Genomic DNA, 17,692 nt, shown 5'->3' with positions numbered 1-17,692 from the left:
ATGGGCAGACCATGGGCTGCCCACATTTTTTATGGGCAGACCATGGGCTACCCACATTTTTCATGGGCAGGCCATGGGCTGCCTACATTTTTTATGCGCAGACCATGGACTGCCCACATTTTTTATGGGCAGACCATGGGCTACCCACACAGTGATTCAAAGGTTTGTGGGCAACCCATACTAATATGATATACACCTCGATCAGCATTTGTCTAGACTTTGAGATTTTTTAGTTGTCTCAAACGACTTTTGTTGATCTTTTAAACAAACACAAAATGAAATTGAACAAGCAAAATTACTGGAGGCACCTTGCTATGCATTGCGCAAAGTTCACTGCTTGCAGTTTGGCGCTTTGGCATCTGTCTGCAGTTACCTGATATACATATGGGCAGCCCATATTAGATTTGTGGGTTGAGTGTGAGCAACCCAGATGAAACCCATAAATGAATATGGGCAGCCTATATGGGGGCAATGTGATGCCCGCGGACACAATGTGTATGGGCCCCATATGGACATCTCACATGGGGCCCGTACATCAGCCCATATGGGTCCCCATGTGGGCAGTGCTGTGTTAAACCCTTTGTGGGCCCCGGGGCCAAAATAATTTTGGGCCCTCTGTCGTCAAGCAGACCTATATAGTATTGTGTATACTTTCACTGTACTGATATGGAAATGTGGTTCACTTCAATAGACTTTCTCACCAGTTTAGAAAACAACACAAGTGTAAGTAACCGCAAACACAGGTCTACCATTTCTTAACTACACCTTTGCTCGGAATGAAAGCCAAAAGTGTTAACAATTTCTAATAAAAAAAAATACTGGCAATGGAGTATAGTGATTAGTGACGACGCGGTAATACCACCGTACCGCGCAGAATTTTGACTGTTTGAACTTTGCGTCGCGGTACCGCGATAAAATCTGGGGATAAAACCAAAACTGAAGAAATTGTTAATTTTCATTCAGATTTGGTCATCTGGTCTGGTAACATTATTGTTTTTCACCATTTTTATGGTTTATCTGGCAACACTACTTGTTCAGTCGACCAAGGTAAAAACATTGTGATTGTAAATTTTAATTTGTATATAAACAAAAGCCAGTGTCAAGAGTTTTGAGAATCAGGTGTTTAATTATTTTTATTTAACATTATTTCATTCCAAGGCAAAGCTTTCATTATTTTATGCAGGCATTCAAGTTAATTAAAGTTTTTAGGGTATGGTAGCCTTGGTTAGTGTCAAGAATAAACACTTAAACAGGTCACTTGTGAAAGAATGATTTTTATTTTGGATCAAAGCAATTTCAGTGGGCTTACTGGGCTACCATACAACATGTGATATACCAGGCCTATAAGGTATTAGAAGATAAGAAAAATTTTAAGTTACATGCATTACTGTATTCAGAAAAAAGTAAATACAGAAGAACGTTTCTGCTAAAAGTATGAGCTATAAAAGATGGATAACAAGTGGTGCAAGTTCCTCAATTACCTAAATAGGCCCTAAATTTTTTCCAAAATTTGCTTTTGTTTAATAGATTCCCTTGCATTTGATGTGCACTTGCACTCTTATTCTTCATGGTGCAGACTGCAGAGGCAGTATGACATTTCGAGATGTTTTGCGTTGTAGTGTACGGGAAGACATGTGCAGTGCGGCAGCGGACAGGTTTTTTCTGCTCGTGACATCACTAGTCAAGGATATTTATAATTACGGTAGTGTAAATGTTAAAAATGAAATGATAAATCATAAAATAAATTGAATATATAGGTATGTGAATTCACAAAGGGCCCAACTCCATTTTTTTTTCATTTCACTTTTTGTGCTTTCCGATTTCTTTTAATCAAAAGAAATTGAATACTGGTATGTGAATTCACAAAGGGCCCTCTAGTATTTTTTTCATTTCACTATTTGTGCTTTCCAATTTCTTTTAATGTCTTGTAAATTATACTAAAAAAACAGCCAAATTTTTCAAACATATCGGTAAACACATAAAAATACCCTATCAATATTTCCATTGATTTTGAAATGGGCCCAACTACATCAATTACACTTCAACTTCTAAATAGTTTCTCAACAAAATCTTCACCGAGTGAACTTATTAGGTATGATGCTTCTTACCAATAAGCATAAAATCATTATCGAAGTTTCACCACAAAAGTAAATGACCAAAATAATTAAAACGGTTGTGCAAAAACACTTTGTGGCAATTGGGCCCTTCTTGAATTCAATATTCAATTGCATCCCACCTGTTATATATATGTTAAATATATTTCTGCAGATCATGTTACCGGAACTAACTGGTCACAGCGGTAAACCATAATCTCTTCGTGGGAAAATTGTAACGTAAGATTCCCAAATCCGTTCGTCTGCATGCAATGACCCAAAAATAAACACACTTTCGAAACGTCTATTCAAACAGTGTATTCCAGTAAAATTAGCCCGAGGCTATCGAAAATAGGTGCAACGCCTACACCTCTAAAAAACTGTCACTACAATACAGATTAATTGGATAAAAGACGGAACTTTTGTCCAGCTAGCAAGCACTAAGCCAACAGTTAAATGTGCGGCCAACTTTCAAACAATCATTTTACGAATGACCAGAATAGATATCAATATCTCAAATTCACGTAGAAAGTAACTGTGACGCAATAAATGAAAGACAATTATGAAGTCATTCCAACAGGTGTTTAAGCTGATGTAATATTTCCTGTTTAAACAGGCCCAAACAGGTCTTATGAACGAGGGTGCAATTTTGGCACATGCTTTAGGAATTTCCATGACGTAATATTCAGTAGACTTGAACGGTTTTATATGACGTTTGATTTGTACAGAGATTGGCCGTAACATAGCGGCCCCTAGTTATGACAGTCTAACATGGCATAACTAAAAAAGAATTGAAGGACAATCGTGAGCCAATGAATAAAAACACATGATACACAAATTGTTTGAATCACTCACGTTTAAGTTAATACGCAAATACAAAGGGCATGCAAAGAATGAACAGCAATACGAAATAATACACGATACATGAAATTGGTACCATAGGTACACGCTAAAATGACGCTATATACAATGGTTGCGCTAATAACCGACTGTTCCGGGCTCAGACAAGGGTCGGCCACCGCAGACAAAACCAAGCTCAAACCCTAACACTTAGGTGTTCTTTACGGGGGCGAGGCACGAAATATCCCTCAACACGTAGTCTACTTTTACTTTCCCCGTACTCTCATCATAGTTGCAGACGGCAACTTTGGCTCTACGAACCACAGGCTTCCCTTTCCTAATTTGTGGAACTACCTCATGCACCCTCCCAAGTTGATACTTCCCACGTTTACCAATGTCTTGGAGAGAACCTACCACTACAAGTTGACCAGGCTCCAAATTCTCGGCCATTTTTAGCCATTTTTTCCGGCCCTGAAGACCTGGCAAGTAAAAATCGATCCATTTACTCCAAAACTGCTGAGAAAGTGACAAATTGAACCGATAATCCCTTCTTAATTGGTCACGATCATGTGGTTGCCCAACAGCACAGTATGGGTCTAAGTATGGGGTCAAAAGTGAGGCAGGGGTGATGACAGTAAAATCCCTAGGGTCGTCACTCAAAGGTACCAAAGGGCGTTCGTTCACGATCCGAACGGCACTGCCTGTGTACGTAAGCAGTTCAATAAAATTGGGCTTACGAATTGAAGAGTCCAAAATGTGAAAAAATGCAATTTTAAATTGTTTAACCATTGCCTCCCAGGCGCCACCTTGCGCCGGAGCATACGGAGGTATAAATTCCCAGTTTATCTCTCTCTGTCTCAGGGCGTTGTGAAATTCAGCTGATTCTATCAACTCGGGTAACTTCTTAGATGCTGCCTGAAAGGTACTTCCATTATCGGAATAGATAGCATTAACCTGCCCACGTAAATCTGTAAACCTTGTAAAGGCAAGTAAAAAATCACTCAGCGACAATGACGTAACCAGCTCAACATGAATAGCGCGAGATGCCATACATGTGAATAAGAGTCCCCAAGCTTTTTTGTGACTCCTACCTTCAACAAAGGTCAATGGTCCAAGATAGTCCAAGCCGCAATCAAAAAAGGGTTTCCTATGGGCAGTTGTGCGAGACAAAGGTAAATCAGACATGAGCTGCCTTATAGGCCGAGCTTTCTCAATCGCACATACACCACAATCATTAAGATACCTCTTCACGGAAGCATTACCATTAGCGATCCAAAACTTCTGTCGCGTAGACAACAAAGTGTGCTGTACTCCACAGTGCGCATTTCGATTATGATGCGACAGTACAACGAGCCTAGTGAAGGGGTGCTTCGAAGGCAAAACAATCGGATGCTTTGCTTCTAGAGAAATCTCGGGAGAATTACTTAAGCGCCCTTCAATGCGGATTACACCACCATCATCTACACAAGGTCTGTACTTTTTAAGTGAACGCAATCCTTTCAAGCGTTCCTTCTCACGTTGCGAAGCGCCAACACTACCCCGCTTTATCACTTCCTCAAGTGCATCCGGCGATCGTTTGGTCATTAAATGTAACACATCGCCATACACGCTTTTCTGAACAAACTTCACAGTTAAGTCTAAGGCTCTATTAAGATAAGAGGCGTCCAGTTTTGGCTTCATAAAGCTACGCTTTCTCGTTTTACAGCACAAAAATTCAACAAAAGCAACCAAATAAGCAATTCTCTTTTTCATAACATACAAAGAAGGTGCGGCCTCGATCAATCTGTGAAGGCCACCCTGTCCAACGTCAAGCGACCCCTCTTCGTCACGAAGATATAGGCTATGGACAGGTACTGGAGTGGGGTTTTCTACAGATGGAATTTCTTCACACTGATAGAGAAGACTAGAACCATTTAACCACAACTCTCGAGACTCTTTCTTTGTAATAAGATTTGGCCTTGTGCCAACATCAGCTGGGTTCATATCGGTAGGGCAAAAACGCCAATCCTGGGCTCCAGACAACAATAAAATATGCTCAACTCGACGCGTAATAAACTTATTCAAACGTAAATCAGGGTTCTTAACCCACTGCAACACAGTCCGAGAATCACACCAAAAATACTTACTGCAGTCGGGCATCTTCAATGCCTCGTAGGCCTGCTTCACGAGTCTTGCTGTATTTAAAGCGGCAACAAGCTCTTTCCTAGCTATCGGCCAAGAAAACTGATTTTTTACAACAATGGTAGATTTACCCAGAACGAAAGACACACTCGGAACTCCGTTAACCAGTCTACGTAAGTAAACAACAGAAGAGAAAGCTTGATTCGAAGCATCACTAAACCCATGCAATTGATATGAAACAATATCATCAGGACTGCACACACCAGAGTTTGCAAAATACCATCTCGGTAACGAAAAATCCTTAAGCAGGTCCAAAGAGCGAAGCCACGACTCCCACTCTTTAACAAAGCTATCAGGGACCTCGGTGTCCCAATCAAACTTGTCTATCGCCAATTGCTGAAGTATAAGGCGTGCTTTTAGAAAAAATGGCGCTCCAAAGCCTAGCGGATCAAAATTTTGTCCAAGCTGACTGAGCATACTTCGGCGCGTGTGTTTAGCTAAGGGCTTTAAGGAACATGCGATACGCATCTCGTCAGACTCGGTTTGCCACACACAACCCAATGTCTTCGCTGATGGCAAAGTCATATTTTCAGTCTGAAAGTCAATGTCACGAATCAAAGGTGAAAGCATCTCATTATCCAAATTTGACAAGACAATCATAGACTCCTTGTTAGCACTCCACTTAACAAGTTTAAACCCACGGCTATCAAACAAAGCAATTGATTCATGAGTGATTTGCTGAGCTTCCTCTAAGCTATCAGCCGAAAATATAAAATCATCCATGTACATATTATTTGCAATATTGCAGAGAGTCAATTCACCAGCACTGCTGGGATTCTGCTCGATCATTTTCTTTATAGCCAAGCAAGCGATATACGGGCTACTCTTTATTCCCCAAGGGTGTACACAAAAACGAAATGGTACAATCTTTCCACTTTCAAGGTCATCATCTTCAAACCACAATATGCGAAACAAATCCCTTTGCGACTCAGGTAACTTTATTTGAAAGAAGCATTTAGTCACATCAGCCATGAGACCAAATCTACCAAGCCGAAATCTAGCCAAGACATCTACCAGAGGGTTTAACAAGTCAGGACCCGAAAACATTACATCATTAACACAAGTTCCTCGAAATTCAGACTTGCCATCGTAAACAATGCGCTTTTTTAATTGTGACGTCACAAAGTATGGTAAATACCATTCAAATCCCTTGACATTTCCTGCTTCACCAGCACGCTCAATATAGCCATTAGATTTAAGATCTTTCATGGTGTCAGTAAGGAAATCACGAAGTTCAGGTTGTTTTAAAGCCTTCTTTCTTAAAGCAGCAGCTCTATCTGACGCCAACACAAAATTGTTAGGTAGATCAATATCTTCCTTCAACGGAACAGGTATCTCAAATCGACCATCTTTCAACTCAATATTCGGTTCGACAAGTTCTCTAGCCAAAATATCATTGCGAGACAATTCACAGGTTTCATTTTGCAAAGTCAAATCCTGAATGACTTTATTCAGGTCTGCTATTTCCATATCGCGAGACTCAATTTTACGCTGAAAGCCAGAGATGACATCCGACTCTGAAGACGTCTGCACTCTGCACACTTTAGCAACGCTTTCAACTAAGGGTGACTTACCACCACAAGCCAACCAACCGAGAGGAGTGAGCAAAGCATGCGGTTCACTACGATTGTCACCAACACGCTCTTCTTTTGCACACATCAAATAAGCGTTGTCGTTGCCAATCAGTACATCTACAGTACTACAATCATTCAAATGAAACATATTCACGTCATGAAAATGACGGAAACTACTTAAATCCTGCTTATGTGGTAAAGTCTTAACATCGTCAGCCCAAGCTGGGTTAACCACCGAGGTTATATCACAAAACAGTTCATCAGTCTCTAACGACTGGATGTTGAGTTTAACAAGGTCAGCACAAGTAGGTTTCTGACCAGCCAGGGTATCCATTTTAAACGACGCTTTATCATACGGTTTAAGACCAAGTTCGCACACCAAGTCACTCGAAACAAAGGTCAACTGCGAACCAGGATCATGCTGACAATACACCAACTTCGATTTGCCAGTCATTGGATTCAAAACACGAGCAGCAGTAACGCGGTTAAAGGCTGCTTTAACATTTCCAATCTTAACATTACGCACAGGAACTCTGGCACCAGCATCATCTTTACCGACCAAATCCAGAGAATCACGTGACGTCACATATAAATCATGCAGAAGAAAATAGTGTTTCCTATCGTTGGTAGGTCCACACTTACGACAGTTGTTTGCATGATTACAGTCTCTAACCATATGCTGGCGCAAACAGTTCAAGCATTTTCCAGCTTTCACAATGACATCTCTCCGACGTTTAGGTGTCAAGCGCAAAAATTCTTTACAATTAGACAAAAAATGATATTCAACTTGACCACGTGACGAACAACAAAAACACGCCGGTATGTCACTGTGTCTGGCCACACCGCCGCGCGGTGCGCCAACAGCAGTCGAGTACTGCGAACTCCCTGAAATCACATTATCATGGGGTTTTACCGACGTCTGCCTAACCGGACATGAAGGCAATTTTCCTTTGCCAAACTTTTTAAAATGCTGCGACTCACCAGAATCGCCTATTAGCATAATGCTAAAATCAGTCGACTTGCGCGTTTCCTCCCGTACTACAAAATCAAACAAACTCTGAAAAGTAGGTTCCTCAGTGCTACCATACTGATCACCTAAAAAGTCAAGATAACGCTGCTTAGCGTCAAACGGGAGTCGCTTAGCCAAATCCAAAACAAAACGTCCTTCTAATTTATCACGCTGACCATAAGCTTTCGCGTAAAGCAAACACTGCGACAATTCATCTTTAAACTCTTTCAAATCACTGGAAGAGATAGAAGTCAATTTGCTACCATAGCGATACTTTCTAATTTCTGGTTCTGCGAAAAGACCTCCACGAACTCCAAAACGTTGGGACAAGCGAGCTAACGACATTTCTATCCTGTCTTCCTCTGACAAGCCAGGAGTGTCAGAAACCAAATTAGCAATCGTTTGTGCAGCTGTTCTAACACAAGCTGCTTGCAACAAAGTCAAACGAGTTCCCTTAAAGGGCGAAGCTGCCATCAAGGCCATAACACGATTTTTAAAGAAGACAAATGGCATATTATTACCATCGTAACCAATCAAGGCCGCCTTATCGAAGAACGTCCTACTATTTTGGTATTCAAAAAAGCAATCCTGCTGTTGAGAACTCGATTTAGCGGGAGAAGACAAGCTATATCCCTTAAGGGGCTGAGTGGGCTCAGTCACATGCAGTGCAGGGTTAAGGTGGATGCTATTGATGCTGCAGCATTAGGCCCATTCCTGAAATAGGCCCAGACGAAAACAGACGTGAATTTTCCGGACGCTGAACAGTTTTCCTTTGCTTAATTAACCCACAAATAACTCTTATTATGAAATTTGTAGTCCGACTTTCGCACGCCTAGGCACAGTGTTACGCCTAGGCACGTAAGATAAAGCAAGATTTTGGCATAGACTACTTATTTAAGATGAAAAATTATAACACTTTTTGAGCTGTTTCAGGGCCCTTCATTACTTCAGCCGCAGATAAGATGCACGGCTTTATTAACTCTTCCCCAATCGTGTATGCTTTTTTTGGTTTTAACTATTCGTAGAGAAACTAGATAGGATTCATGAAGAAAGGATTTTTCGGTAGTCGTCATCTTTTCATTTGCTTTTTTTAATCGTTTATATCAGAGAATATTCGTCCAAAATATTCAAGTGGCTTGCCTTCAAGATTGTTGTGCTTTGAATGAAAGTGACGAACAACTTTAGAAGGTTTCATAACGTCATTTGGCAGAATTTGGGAGCACACCAAACATTAGGGCCGTGACGATTGTTCACTACCCGGAACTATTGTAAAACCAAGCTCCAAGTATTCAAGGTTCAAGGTTCCTGGTTTATTAAAAGTTTATTAAAAGTTTTATTAAAGGTTCAAGGTTCAAGCTCCAAGGTTCCTGACATTCTTGCCTATGATGAGACACACCGCTACGCACATGGCTAGCATACTTCTGAACTTTCTGAAGGAAAATGGCTTGGATGTTACTAACTGCAGAGGCCAGACGTATGACAATGCGTCAAACATGTCAGGACGGTACAACGGTGTCCAGGCAATTGTGAAGCGAGAATGTAAATATGCTGCTTTTATTCCATGCTGCAACCACAGTTTAAACCTGGTAGGAGACCAGGCTGTTAATAGCTGCGCTGGCTGTACCAGGTTTTTTCATTTTGTCAATGGACTATACGTTTTCCTGTCTGAATCGACATATCGCTGGCAGAAACTGAAGAATCGCTGCACATTAACGCTCAAAGGTTTGTCTGGAACCCGATGGTGTGAACGTGCAGATGCTGTCAAAGCGCTAGTAGAAGGGTAGAAGAGCATTCAAGAAGTCCCGGATGAGCTTGCGGCAGATAAGGAGCAGAAGGCCGATACGAGAAACCAGGCCGACGGATTTTCGCGCAGGATGGACGAACTTGAGACAGCAGTTATGGCGACTGCCTGGAACGATATCCTATGCCGTCTCAACAGTACGAGCATTAGCCTCCAAGACCCTACAGTCAGTCTGAATACGGCAACTAGTTTATTGGCATCACTGGTCGACACGATTCAATTTGCACGGGACAGATTTGACGTGTATGAGCACATGGCGATCGAAAAGGTTCCTCACGGCGAATACAAGGCTGAAGAACGTCGAGGCCGTAAGCGAAAGCGAATGCCTGATGAAGGAGCTGCAAACGAAGAAAACCTCACCCCTAGGGAAACATTCAAAACCCATATATATCTGGTCATGATCGACAGACTGTTAGCTGAACTGGAAAAGCGAATGAAGGCGTATGAGGATATATCTACAACATTCGGATTTCTTTCGGAGCTAACGTCATTGAGCATAAAGCAGATCGAGAATAAAGCTCAAAATCTCGTTTCCTCGTATCCAGATGACTTGGAAGACATGCTGGTGGCTGAGCTCATACAGTTTGTTGCATTTATGCGCACCCAGAAATCGGTGAGTGTGAACGAGTCAGCAGAGCTTACCATGTACAAGCTTTTGTCGTCGTTGAACCTTTCTCAAACATTTCCAAACGTCGAGATTGCTTTGCGCATCTATCTGTGCTTGATGGTGTCTAATGCCTCCGGCGAGCGGAGCTTCTCAAAACTGGGAATAGTCAAAGGAGAGCTGCGGTCCTCGATGAGGGAGGAAAGGCTAAACATGCTGGCGCTTATGAGCATTGAACATGAGGTGCTGAGCAGCCTTGACTGCACTGACATGATCGAAGATTTCGCGCTTGCTAAGGCTCGAAAAACAGTAGTATAAGTAAGCAGCACTAGCGCAGCATTGACAATATGCCAACGTTAAGTTGATCTGGATTAGCCTTTTCTTCATTAACTCCGCTTTTCAGGCAATATTGGTATTGAATTGTGTTGGTGTTACATAGCCTGAAGTTACTCTCGAGTTTTTACGATAACACGTCGTTATTATTGTTCATGTTCATTAAAATTTGGCTGACTGCGTCGAAAGCAATAAAGGCTCTTTGGTCGGTCTGATTACGCGTGTACGGTGGAGTCAGAGTGTCGAATGCATATGTACCAATGCCTAGAAAAAATAGGCCTGTTTTTGCGCTGCAGCATCAGGCCCAGTTTCGTCTTAATCCGGCCCTGGTCACATGCACAGCCCGATCACGATCCTCACACACGTTAAAATCAGGAGACGCGATACGCCTCTCACAACCACCCAAATTACGTGTAGCTGGGCGATCAAAAACTAGCGGCGCTGAAAACTGTGAAGGGGGCAAAGCATTACTGCTAATGGCGGCCCCGTGACCTGTACGCTCTGGGGGAGGAGTTCGGTTGTAATTTGCAGGCCTTGGCTCTACAGCCTTCGGAAGACCCTTAGCCGCGGCCCCGAGACCTCCTGAAACAGCTGGAAAACATGTGGATTGTACAGGTCCACTTACGGATTGAACAGGCGTCTGGAAAAGGTTAGGTAAATTAAACTGCGATTGATGTTCACTTCTGGAATGCCTAGAAGAGCCCTTCCTAGAACTACGCCGGGAGCCCAACTCAGAACGATATTCAGCTAAAACTACCTCTTTACGTTGTTCGGCCCTCAACTGAGCGTCTTTGAGTGCGAACTCAGCAGCTCTAGCTTCGGCTCTCGCGGCGGCCTCAGCAGCTCTCGCTTCGGCCTCAGCTCTCGCGGCAGCCTCTGCTCGTGCGGCCTCAGCAGCTCTCGCGTCGGCCTCAGCTCTCGCGGCAGCCTCAGCTCGTATGGCTTCAGCAGCTCTCGCGTCGGCCTCAGCTCTCGCGGCAGCCTCAGCTCGTATGGCTTCAGCTCTTGCGATGGCCTCAGCAGCTCTTGCTTCGGCCTCAGCTTGGATCTGGAGCTCCTCTTGTCTTAACTGTAGGTTAATTTGTGCAACTATCCGTGACGAGCTCTCAGACATCCTAGTGCTTACATTTGAGGCGCTATCCTCAGGATGTATGTCAGCATCCAACCTATCTGAGAACTCACTTTCTTTTTGTTCGAAGTTATTTTTTAACGAGTTAAATTCGGGATCTACCCTATCACGAAGTTCTGCCAAGATTGCAGAGTTAACAATTTTACTCAAAAGAGCATGGAAATGCCGTAATTCCTCTTCTAAAGTAGATAACTTAGATCTAAAAATTAACAGTTCCTGCTTATCACTCAAAGAACCTAGGGCTACAGAAAGTTCCCCAATTTGAGTCAAAATATCCCGTCTAAGATGCCGGGCCTCTCGAACTGACTTAGCCTCATCGTTAATGGGTCCCTCCCCAGAATGGCCTGCCCGACCGCAAAGAACATCATCAGGCTTAAACTCAGTCGAGTCGACGGCGGTCGAGTCCCTGTCACCACCGAGTGTAGACATATTAAATGTTAGGGCTAAATTTAACAATTAAAAAATTAAGTTACACAAACACACAAAATTACAGTAGTTATAAAAAACTTAACTGCAAAGACCGTAAAAAATACAAAAAAGAATTTAAATGCACGATACCGTAGCTGTACGAGTATGTGAAGTCCAAACGTCCACAAAACTTGCTTGGATTCTTCCACTTGAATCTTCAAGCACAGATGGATTGCCTTTAATCTTCTTTCTTGCCAATAAATGTCAAAGTTATTTTTTTTTCTGTACCAAACTGAGAAGAAATGTCTTTAATTTTCTTTGCTTCTTTAGACTACCAACCAATAAGATCTTCTTTTATTATTTCTTTGCTTCTAAGTGCTTCTTGGCCTACCAACTAACTAACTTCGTCTTTTATTTTTTTGCTTCTTGCCTGTGCTTCCGTACAAACACTAGCCAGAAAATCGTCTTTTATTTTTTATGGTCACAGCGGTAAACCATAATCTCTTCGTGGGAAAATTGTAACGTAAGATTCCCAAATCCGTTCGTCTGCATGCAATGACCCAAAAATAAACACACTTTCGAAACGTCTATTCAAACAGTGTATTCCAGTAAAATTAGCCCGAGGCTATCGAAAATAGGTGCAACGCCTACACCTCTAAAAAACTGTCACTACAATACAGATTAATTGGATAAAAGACGGAACTTTTGTCCAGCTAGCAAGCACTAAGCCAACAGTTAAATGTGCGGCCAACTTTCAAACAATCATTTTACGAATGACCAGAATAGATATCAATATCTCAAATTCACGTAGAAAGTAACTGTGACGCAATAAATGAAAGACAATTATGAAGTCATTCCAACAGGTGTTTAAGCTGATGTAATATTTCCTGTTTAAACAGGCCCAAACAGGTCTTATGAACGAGGGTGCAATTTTGGCACATGCTTTAGGAATTTCCTTGACGTAATATTCAGTAGACTTGAACGGTTTTATATGACGTTTGATTTGTACAGAGATTGGCCGTAACACTAACGTTGTCGCATTTTAACTTTTTTTTAAGATAGTAATGGTGCTTTTAGAGAAGTTTCAGTGTAGTAAGGGCCCAAATTTGAGATGTTTTAGTATAATAAGACCTAAATCATCTTTATAATGGACAAGTACATGCAGTAAACTTTAGAAAATCAAAAACAGTTCACTGAAACGCAAATGTCTGTTATTTGTGGGCCCCCTGAGATGGTGGGCCCGGGGGCCGGGCCCCCCTTAACACAGCACTGCATGTGGGGCCCATATAGGCTTGCTGGCTGGGACACTACTAACTATCGTAGCTGCGATCACGCATTTCAGGACAAAACAATGACTTTATTGTGCATTTGCTATATTTCCTATGGCAGAAATATATCGAATCAGATTCGATGTAGGCCTAGGCTGCTCTAAACTTGTTTATTTTTCCGGACAACAAGCATGACCCATCAGAGCTTCCCAGCGGCCAAAACAAAAATTGTAGGATTAAGTTATAAAAATCCGTTAATTGATATCGTGTTTTTGCGTTCAATCGAAGAACAACGCACACAAACACCTGAAACATATTTACAGTTGTATTTAAACGCACTGCTTCCTAATCCTACGTGCCGTAAGTGTAGAGCTAGTCTTCGAGTTTGTATAGGTCGACAGCGACGCTCGTACTTTACCTTGTTGGTGAAAAATTATTGCGAATGCGAGAAAATGATTTGGAATACCAACGGAATGGAGAAATGTTGGCTCGTGGAAGACGACCTACCGGCACTGTAGTTTTGAAGGCCATTTAATGTTTGATAACTGTTCATTCTTTTCGAGCTGAGACTTTTTCGCTGACACTTTACTTAGGCTACTTACTGTTTGACCATTCCTTTTTTTGAGTGAAAGTTTATTTAATTTTATCTATTCTTCGAGGGTCGAGGGGCTCTGTCTTTTACCACCCTTAGGCAGTGGCGGCGATGCGGTCTAGATGTTTGGGCAGGTGTCGCGCAGCCATTTAATTGATTCGAAAGAAGTCACCTTCACGCGGTCCCCCCTGTAAGTAGCATTATAAAAATGCGAAACGAAGACTGTCAAAACCGAACCTCGACTCGGAACGCTCAGCGCAATTTTATCTCTAGGCCTATTGTTGATTGAAACGTCGCTGGATAAATGTTTTTTTCTTCAGTTGAGACTTCTTCGCTGACACTCTTCACTTTACTTGGTTAACCTCCATTATAAGCTAATTCCTTTGAATAAACAGACGCCGCTGTGGAATTTGAGATTTCTTCGGAAAAGACTTTCTCCAAATTTACTTCTCCGAAATGGATTCTCCAAATAGTAGCAGACCGGAGTTTTTACTTGTTTGCATAATTATTAATTGGTCACTCTTGTCTAATTCCATTGAAGTGGCAAATTAGGATAATTTCATGGTACAACAATACAAAACTTACCAGTACATACTGTGACACCGTACATCTGTGGTTACAGTGAAATAGCCAGAGATATCTAAAGAAGGGGATGAGAAGGCTCACAGCGATTGCCTTATTCTGATGACACTAGCAGGGCGGTAGTTTGTAGCGCGTGAAACATGTGGTTCTTTTCAAAATTGCAGAAAGTTTTGTAGTGTAGCTGGTAGGCTACAGTCACCTACAGAAGACAGTTAGCAAATGTTACGCAGAGCATATTTAAAGAATACTTGCTTGGAAGACAGTTGAAAAGTTACCAGTAGGCTGTTTTTCTTAACAAAGCCTTTACAGTAGGCTAGATGTAAAGCAAGTATTACGGGTAGTTGAACAAGTAACCATGAGCATGCAGTGAGTATCCAGGCCTGATGCTAATAGCGCAATACAGGTTATCATAACAAGATTTATTAAACTACTATCGGTGCCAATGTCATTTTACGATAAACAGAAGCTCTTCTACTGTCAGACGTATTAAAAGCCTTCGTATCCCCTTCTTTAGATATCCCTGGAAATAGCTTAATTAACTGACTATATTAAGGTGATTAACTGACTATATTAAGGTGATTAACTGACTATATCTATAATCAAGGTGATCAGATTAAATGGAAATGGTGGATGCGAAAAAGCTGTGACCAAAAGAGCAAGGCTGGGGGGTCGGGCAACGTTCAGGGAATGAGCAGAAACGCAATATCGAAGAAAAATTTGGGTTAAAATATGAGGGAAAGTCTATTGCAGTTGTGCGCGCCTGCAATATTGTACGGTAGTGAGACATGGGCACTAGCAAAGAGTGAACTGGCTATTCTGAGAAGAACGGAAAGGGAAATGGTGAGAGCAATGTGTGAGGGAAAACGAAGAGGGAGCAAAAGACTAAAGAACTGAACTGAAATATTAAAAATGGGGGAGACTATAGACAAACTTGCAAATGGAGTAAGATAGTTTACAGAGCTCGTGCTAAGCAGGAAGGAAGGTTTTCTACAAACGGCATTGACTTTGAAACTAAATGGGAAAAAGACGGGGACGTTCAAAAGCACAAGTGAAGGACAATGTCGGACAGAAGAAAGAAGATGCGATGGACAGAACGAGATGGAAAATAGAAGCAAAAACAATAACTGCAAGAAAAGAATCGGCCACCCCCCACTGATGGGTACAAAACCGAATGAGGATGATGATGAACATAATACTTAACTAAATAAGTATAACGTAAACGAAAATGTCAATTAAACTACAAGAGAGCAAAAATAAACTTTTCGTACAAATAAGAAATACCATCGCATGTGCGGATTGTGCGCTGGTTGGTTGCACCTTATAATAATAGTAATTATTCTGAATCAAGAAAAACATGCTGCCATCAACGCTTTGACAAACGCCCAGAAATCATTGAAGTGCTAGTGCGTGCCTGTCATAACACAAAACAACAGTAACATGGAACTGTAAGAAAATTGTCGTCTACAGAGTTGGACCAATAGAACACCACTAAACGTAACAAACTTACATGAAACAAACCGTAGTCGTATGTCGCAAAATACACACCCACATTACACAATTAACAGTGACTTACAACAACAAACCAAGGATTGACTTATTCGTTTCATTATTCTAACACAAAACAAAATTAACATTAGCGCTGATGATATGATCACACTTGATGGCGGTCACCAGAGCCGTTGAGGCTACTTTGGCCTCGCTATCAATGACACTTTTCGCAAACGTCATAACAGCAAAATTACCAGATCTACAAGAAAATAATGTTGAAAGCTAATGTCTGGATGGGCAATACATACCCTTCACCAGATGGTTGACGGATAAGCTGCAAATAGTATCCGGATAAACATTGACTTTAAAGCAATAAAATTATACAGGCTTCAGCTGTTCAGGAACTTTCATATGAAAACAGAAATGATGTTGAGAAGGAGCGATCTTTCTGACGCCAGCACTAGCTGACTACTCACTATAAAACAGCAAGCATTGTGCTTCGCTAACCATACTGGTGTAGCCTCTACACTAGCCATCAAGACTTCCCCAAAAACGCTGTCAATTCTTGCTACATTCGACTGCCGAAAAACAGAAACGCTCCCACAACTCCTGCCACCTTCTTCACAATGCATCATTTGTTTGTATCATATGTCACTCACCAGTTCCTGGTTATCATCAAATATGAATATTAGCTAACCTCAACTGATGTGAAGTGTCTATCATTGCATCATGGTTCATTGGGAGACATGGTTCAGACATGTCGCAATTTAAAATGAAAAACTACCAAACAGTCACAAAGACTGCCAGGTTGAGTCTTCTTGAAGGTGTAACGTTTTCCCGAGATGTCTCGATCTTTCCGCGGCAAAGACAACACCATGGCTGTACAGAGCATGCTCCGGTGTGGATCGTATCAGAGAAGGGTCGTTAAACTAGAAAAGTAAAAACTGCAGTGAAGAAATTGGTTTAAGTGATAGACACCCAAACTTTTAGATATATATTTGGTTATCAGGCAACGCAAACTTAGAAACCATTTTAACGTCAAACCATGAACAGTATTTTATAAACATGAATTAAAGCCAGTTAACCTTCAACGAGGCAATGGAAACAACTTCGCGCACACATCAGTACTCGCACAACTTCACTTCACTGTGACCTCAGCACAGTCTTTTATCATGCTTTAAATTGGACGCTTTAAGAATTGTCTCATTCGGGCGTTATTTTTGCAAAGTGTATCCAAATATTAATTATAATTTGCCGTGTATTTGCGAAAGTATGTGCATATGAAATTAAAAGTTCAAATGAACAGTAATAACTGAATGCTGAGACCTCTTTTTCGGCTATTAGCACAACGTTCAAAGCTCACTATGGTAGCAGGGATTGCACTTTGTTGACAATACCAGAGCAGATTTATTTGCAAAAGCTATAACCAAACCAGCACTATGCTTTCAAACATATGAGTGTATTTTATAAACCAGTTCTCTTCAACTTTTTTTCTCATGGTAGCGTATACCTTTAACAATTTTTCAAAACCTTTGTTTACTTCACAACCTAAAATGTTCAATTGTGTTTAAAAAGAATTATAAAAATGAAAACTAGTATTAGGTGGCTTGTCAAGTTGTAAAAAGTGATTGAATTAGCTTGTACTGGGCACTACAATTAATCAAAGACAAAAGAACACGGAATAAACGTTATTTCAAATCAGTGGAGTCAAAAGTAGATTTTGAATCGTTTGGACATCGGAATCTAGATCTTCCCTGGTATTAATACGTTAGCAGTAGCAGATGAAGATA

The 17,692-nt window shown here is 41.3% G+C and overlaps 2 protein-coding genes across 3 annotated transcripts in view; one reads left to right on the top strand and one right to left on the bottom strand.

Annotated features, from left to right (window-relative positions):
- The first annotated feature begins 9,571 nt into the window (after positions 1-9,571).
- LOC145777464 (uncharacterized) lies at positions 9,572-10,420 on the top strand. Its single transcript, XM_082588840.1, has one exon. The coding sequence runs from the start codon at positions 9,572-9,574 to the stop codon at positions 10,418-10,420; it is 849 nt and encodes a 282-aa protein (XP_082444966.1).
- Positions 10,421-14,325: 3,905 nt separating this feature from the next.
- Positions 14,326-17,692, bottom strand: part of LOC145777180 (putative oxidoreductase YteT) — a 34,804-nt gene continuing 31,437 nt past the window's right edge. For both annotated transcript variants that reach the window (XM_082588496.1, XM_082588497.1), the window contains exon 9: positions 14,326-16,831. In XM_082588496.1, the coding sequence (XP_082444622.1) occupies positions 16,694-16,831 (138 nt within the window). In that variant the 3' untranslated portion in view covers positions 14,326-16,693. The remainder of the gene's footprint in view (positions 16,832-17,692) is intronic.

This window comes from Aplidium turbinatum, chromosome 9 (assembly GCF_918807975.1).
Source record: "Aplidium turbinatum chromosome 9, kaAplTurb1.1, whole genome shotgun sequence".
Classification (NCBI taxonomy): Eukaryota; Metazoa; Chordata; class Ascidiacea; order Aplousobranchia; family Polyclinidae; genus Aplidium; species Aplidium turbinatum.
This window is presented reverse-complemented; position numbering and strand designations above follow the sequence as displayed.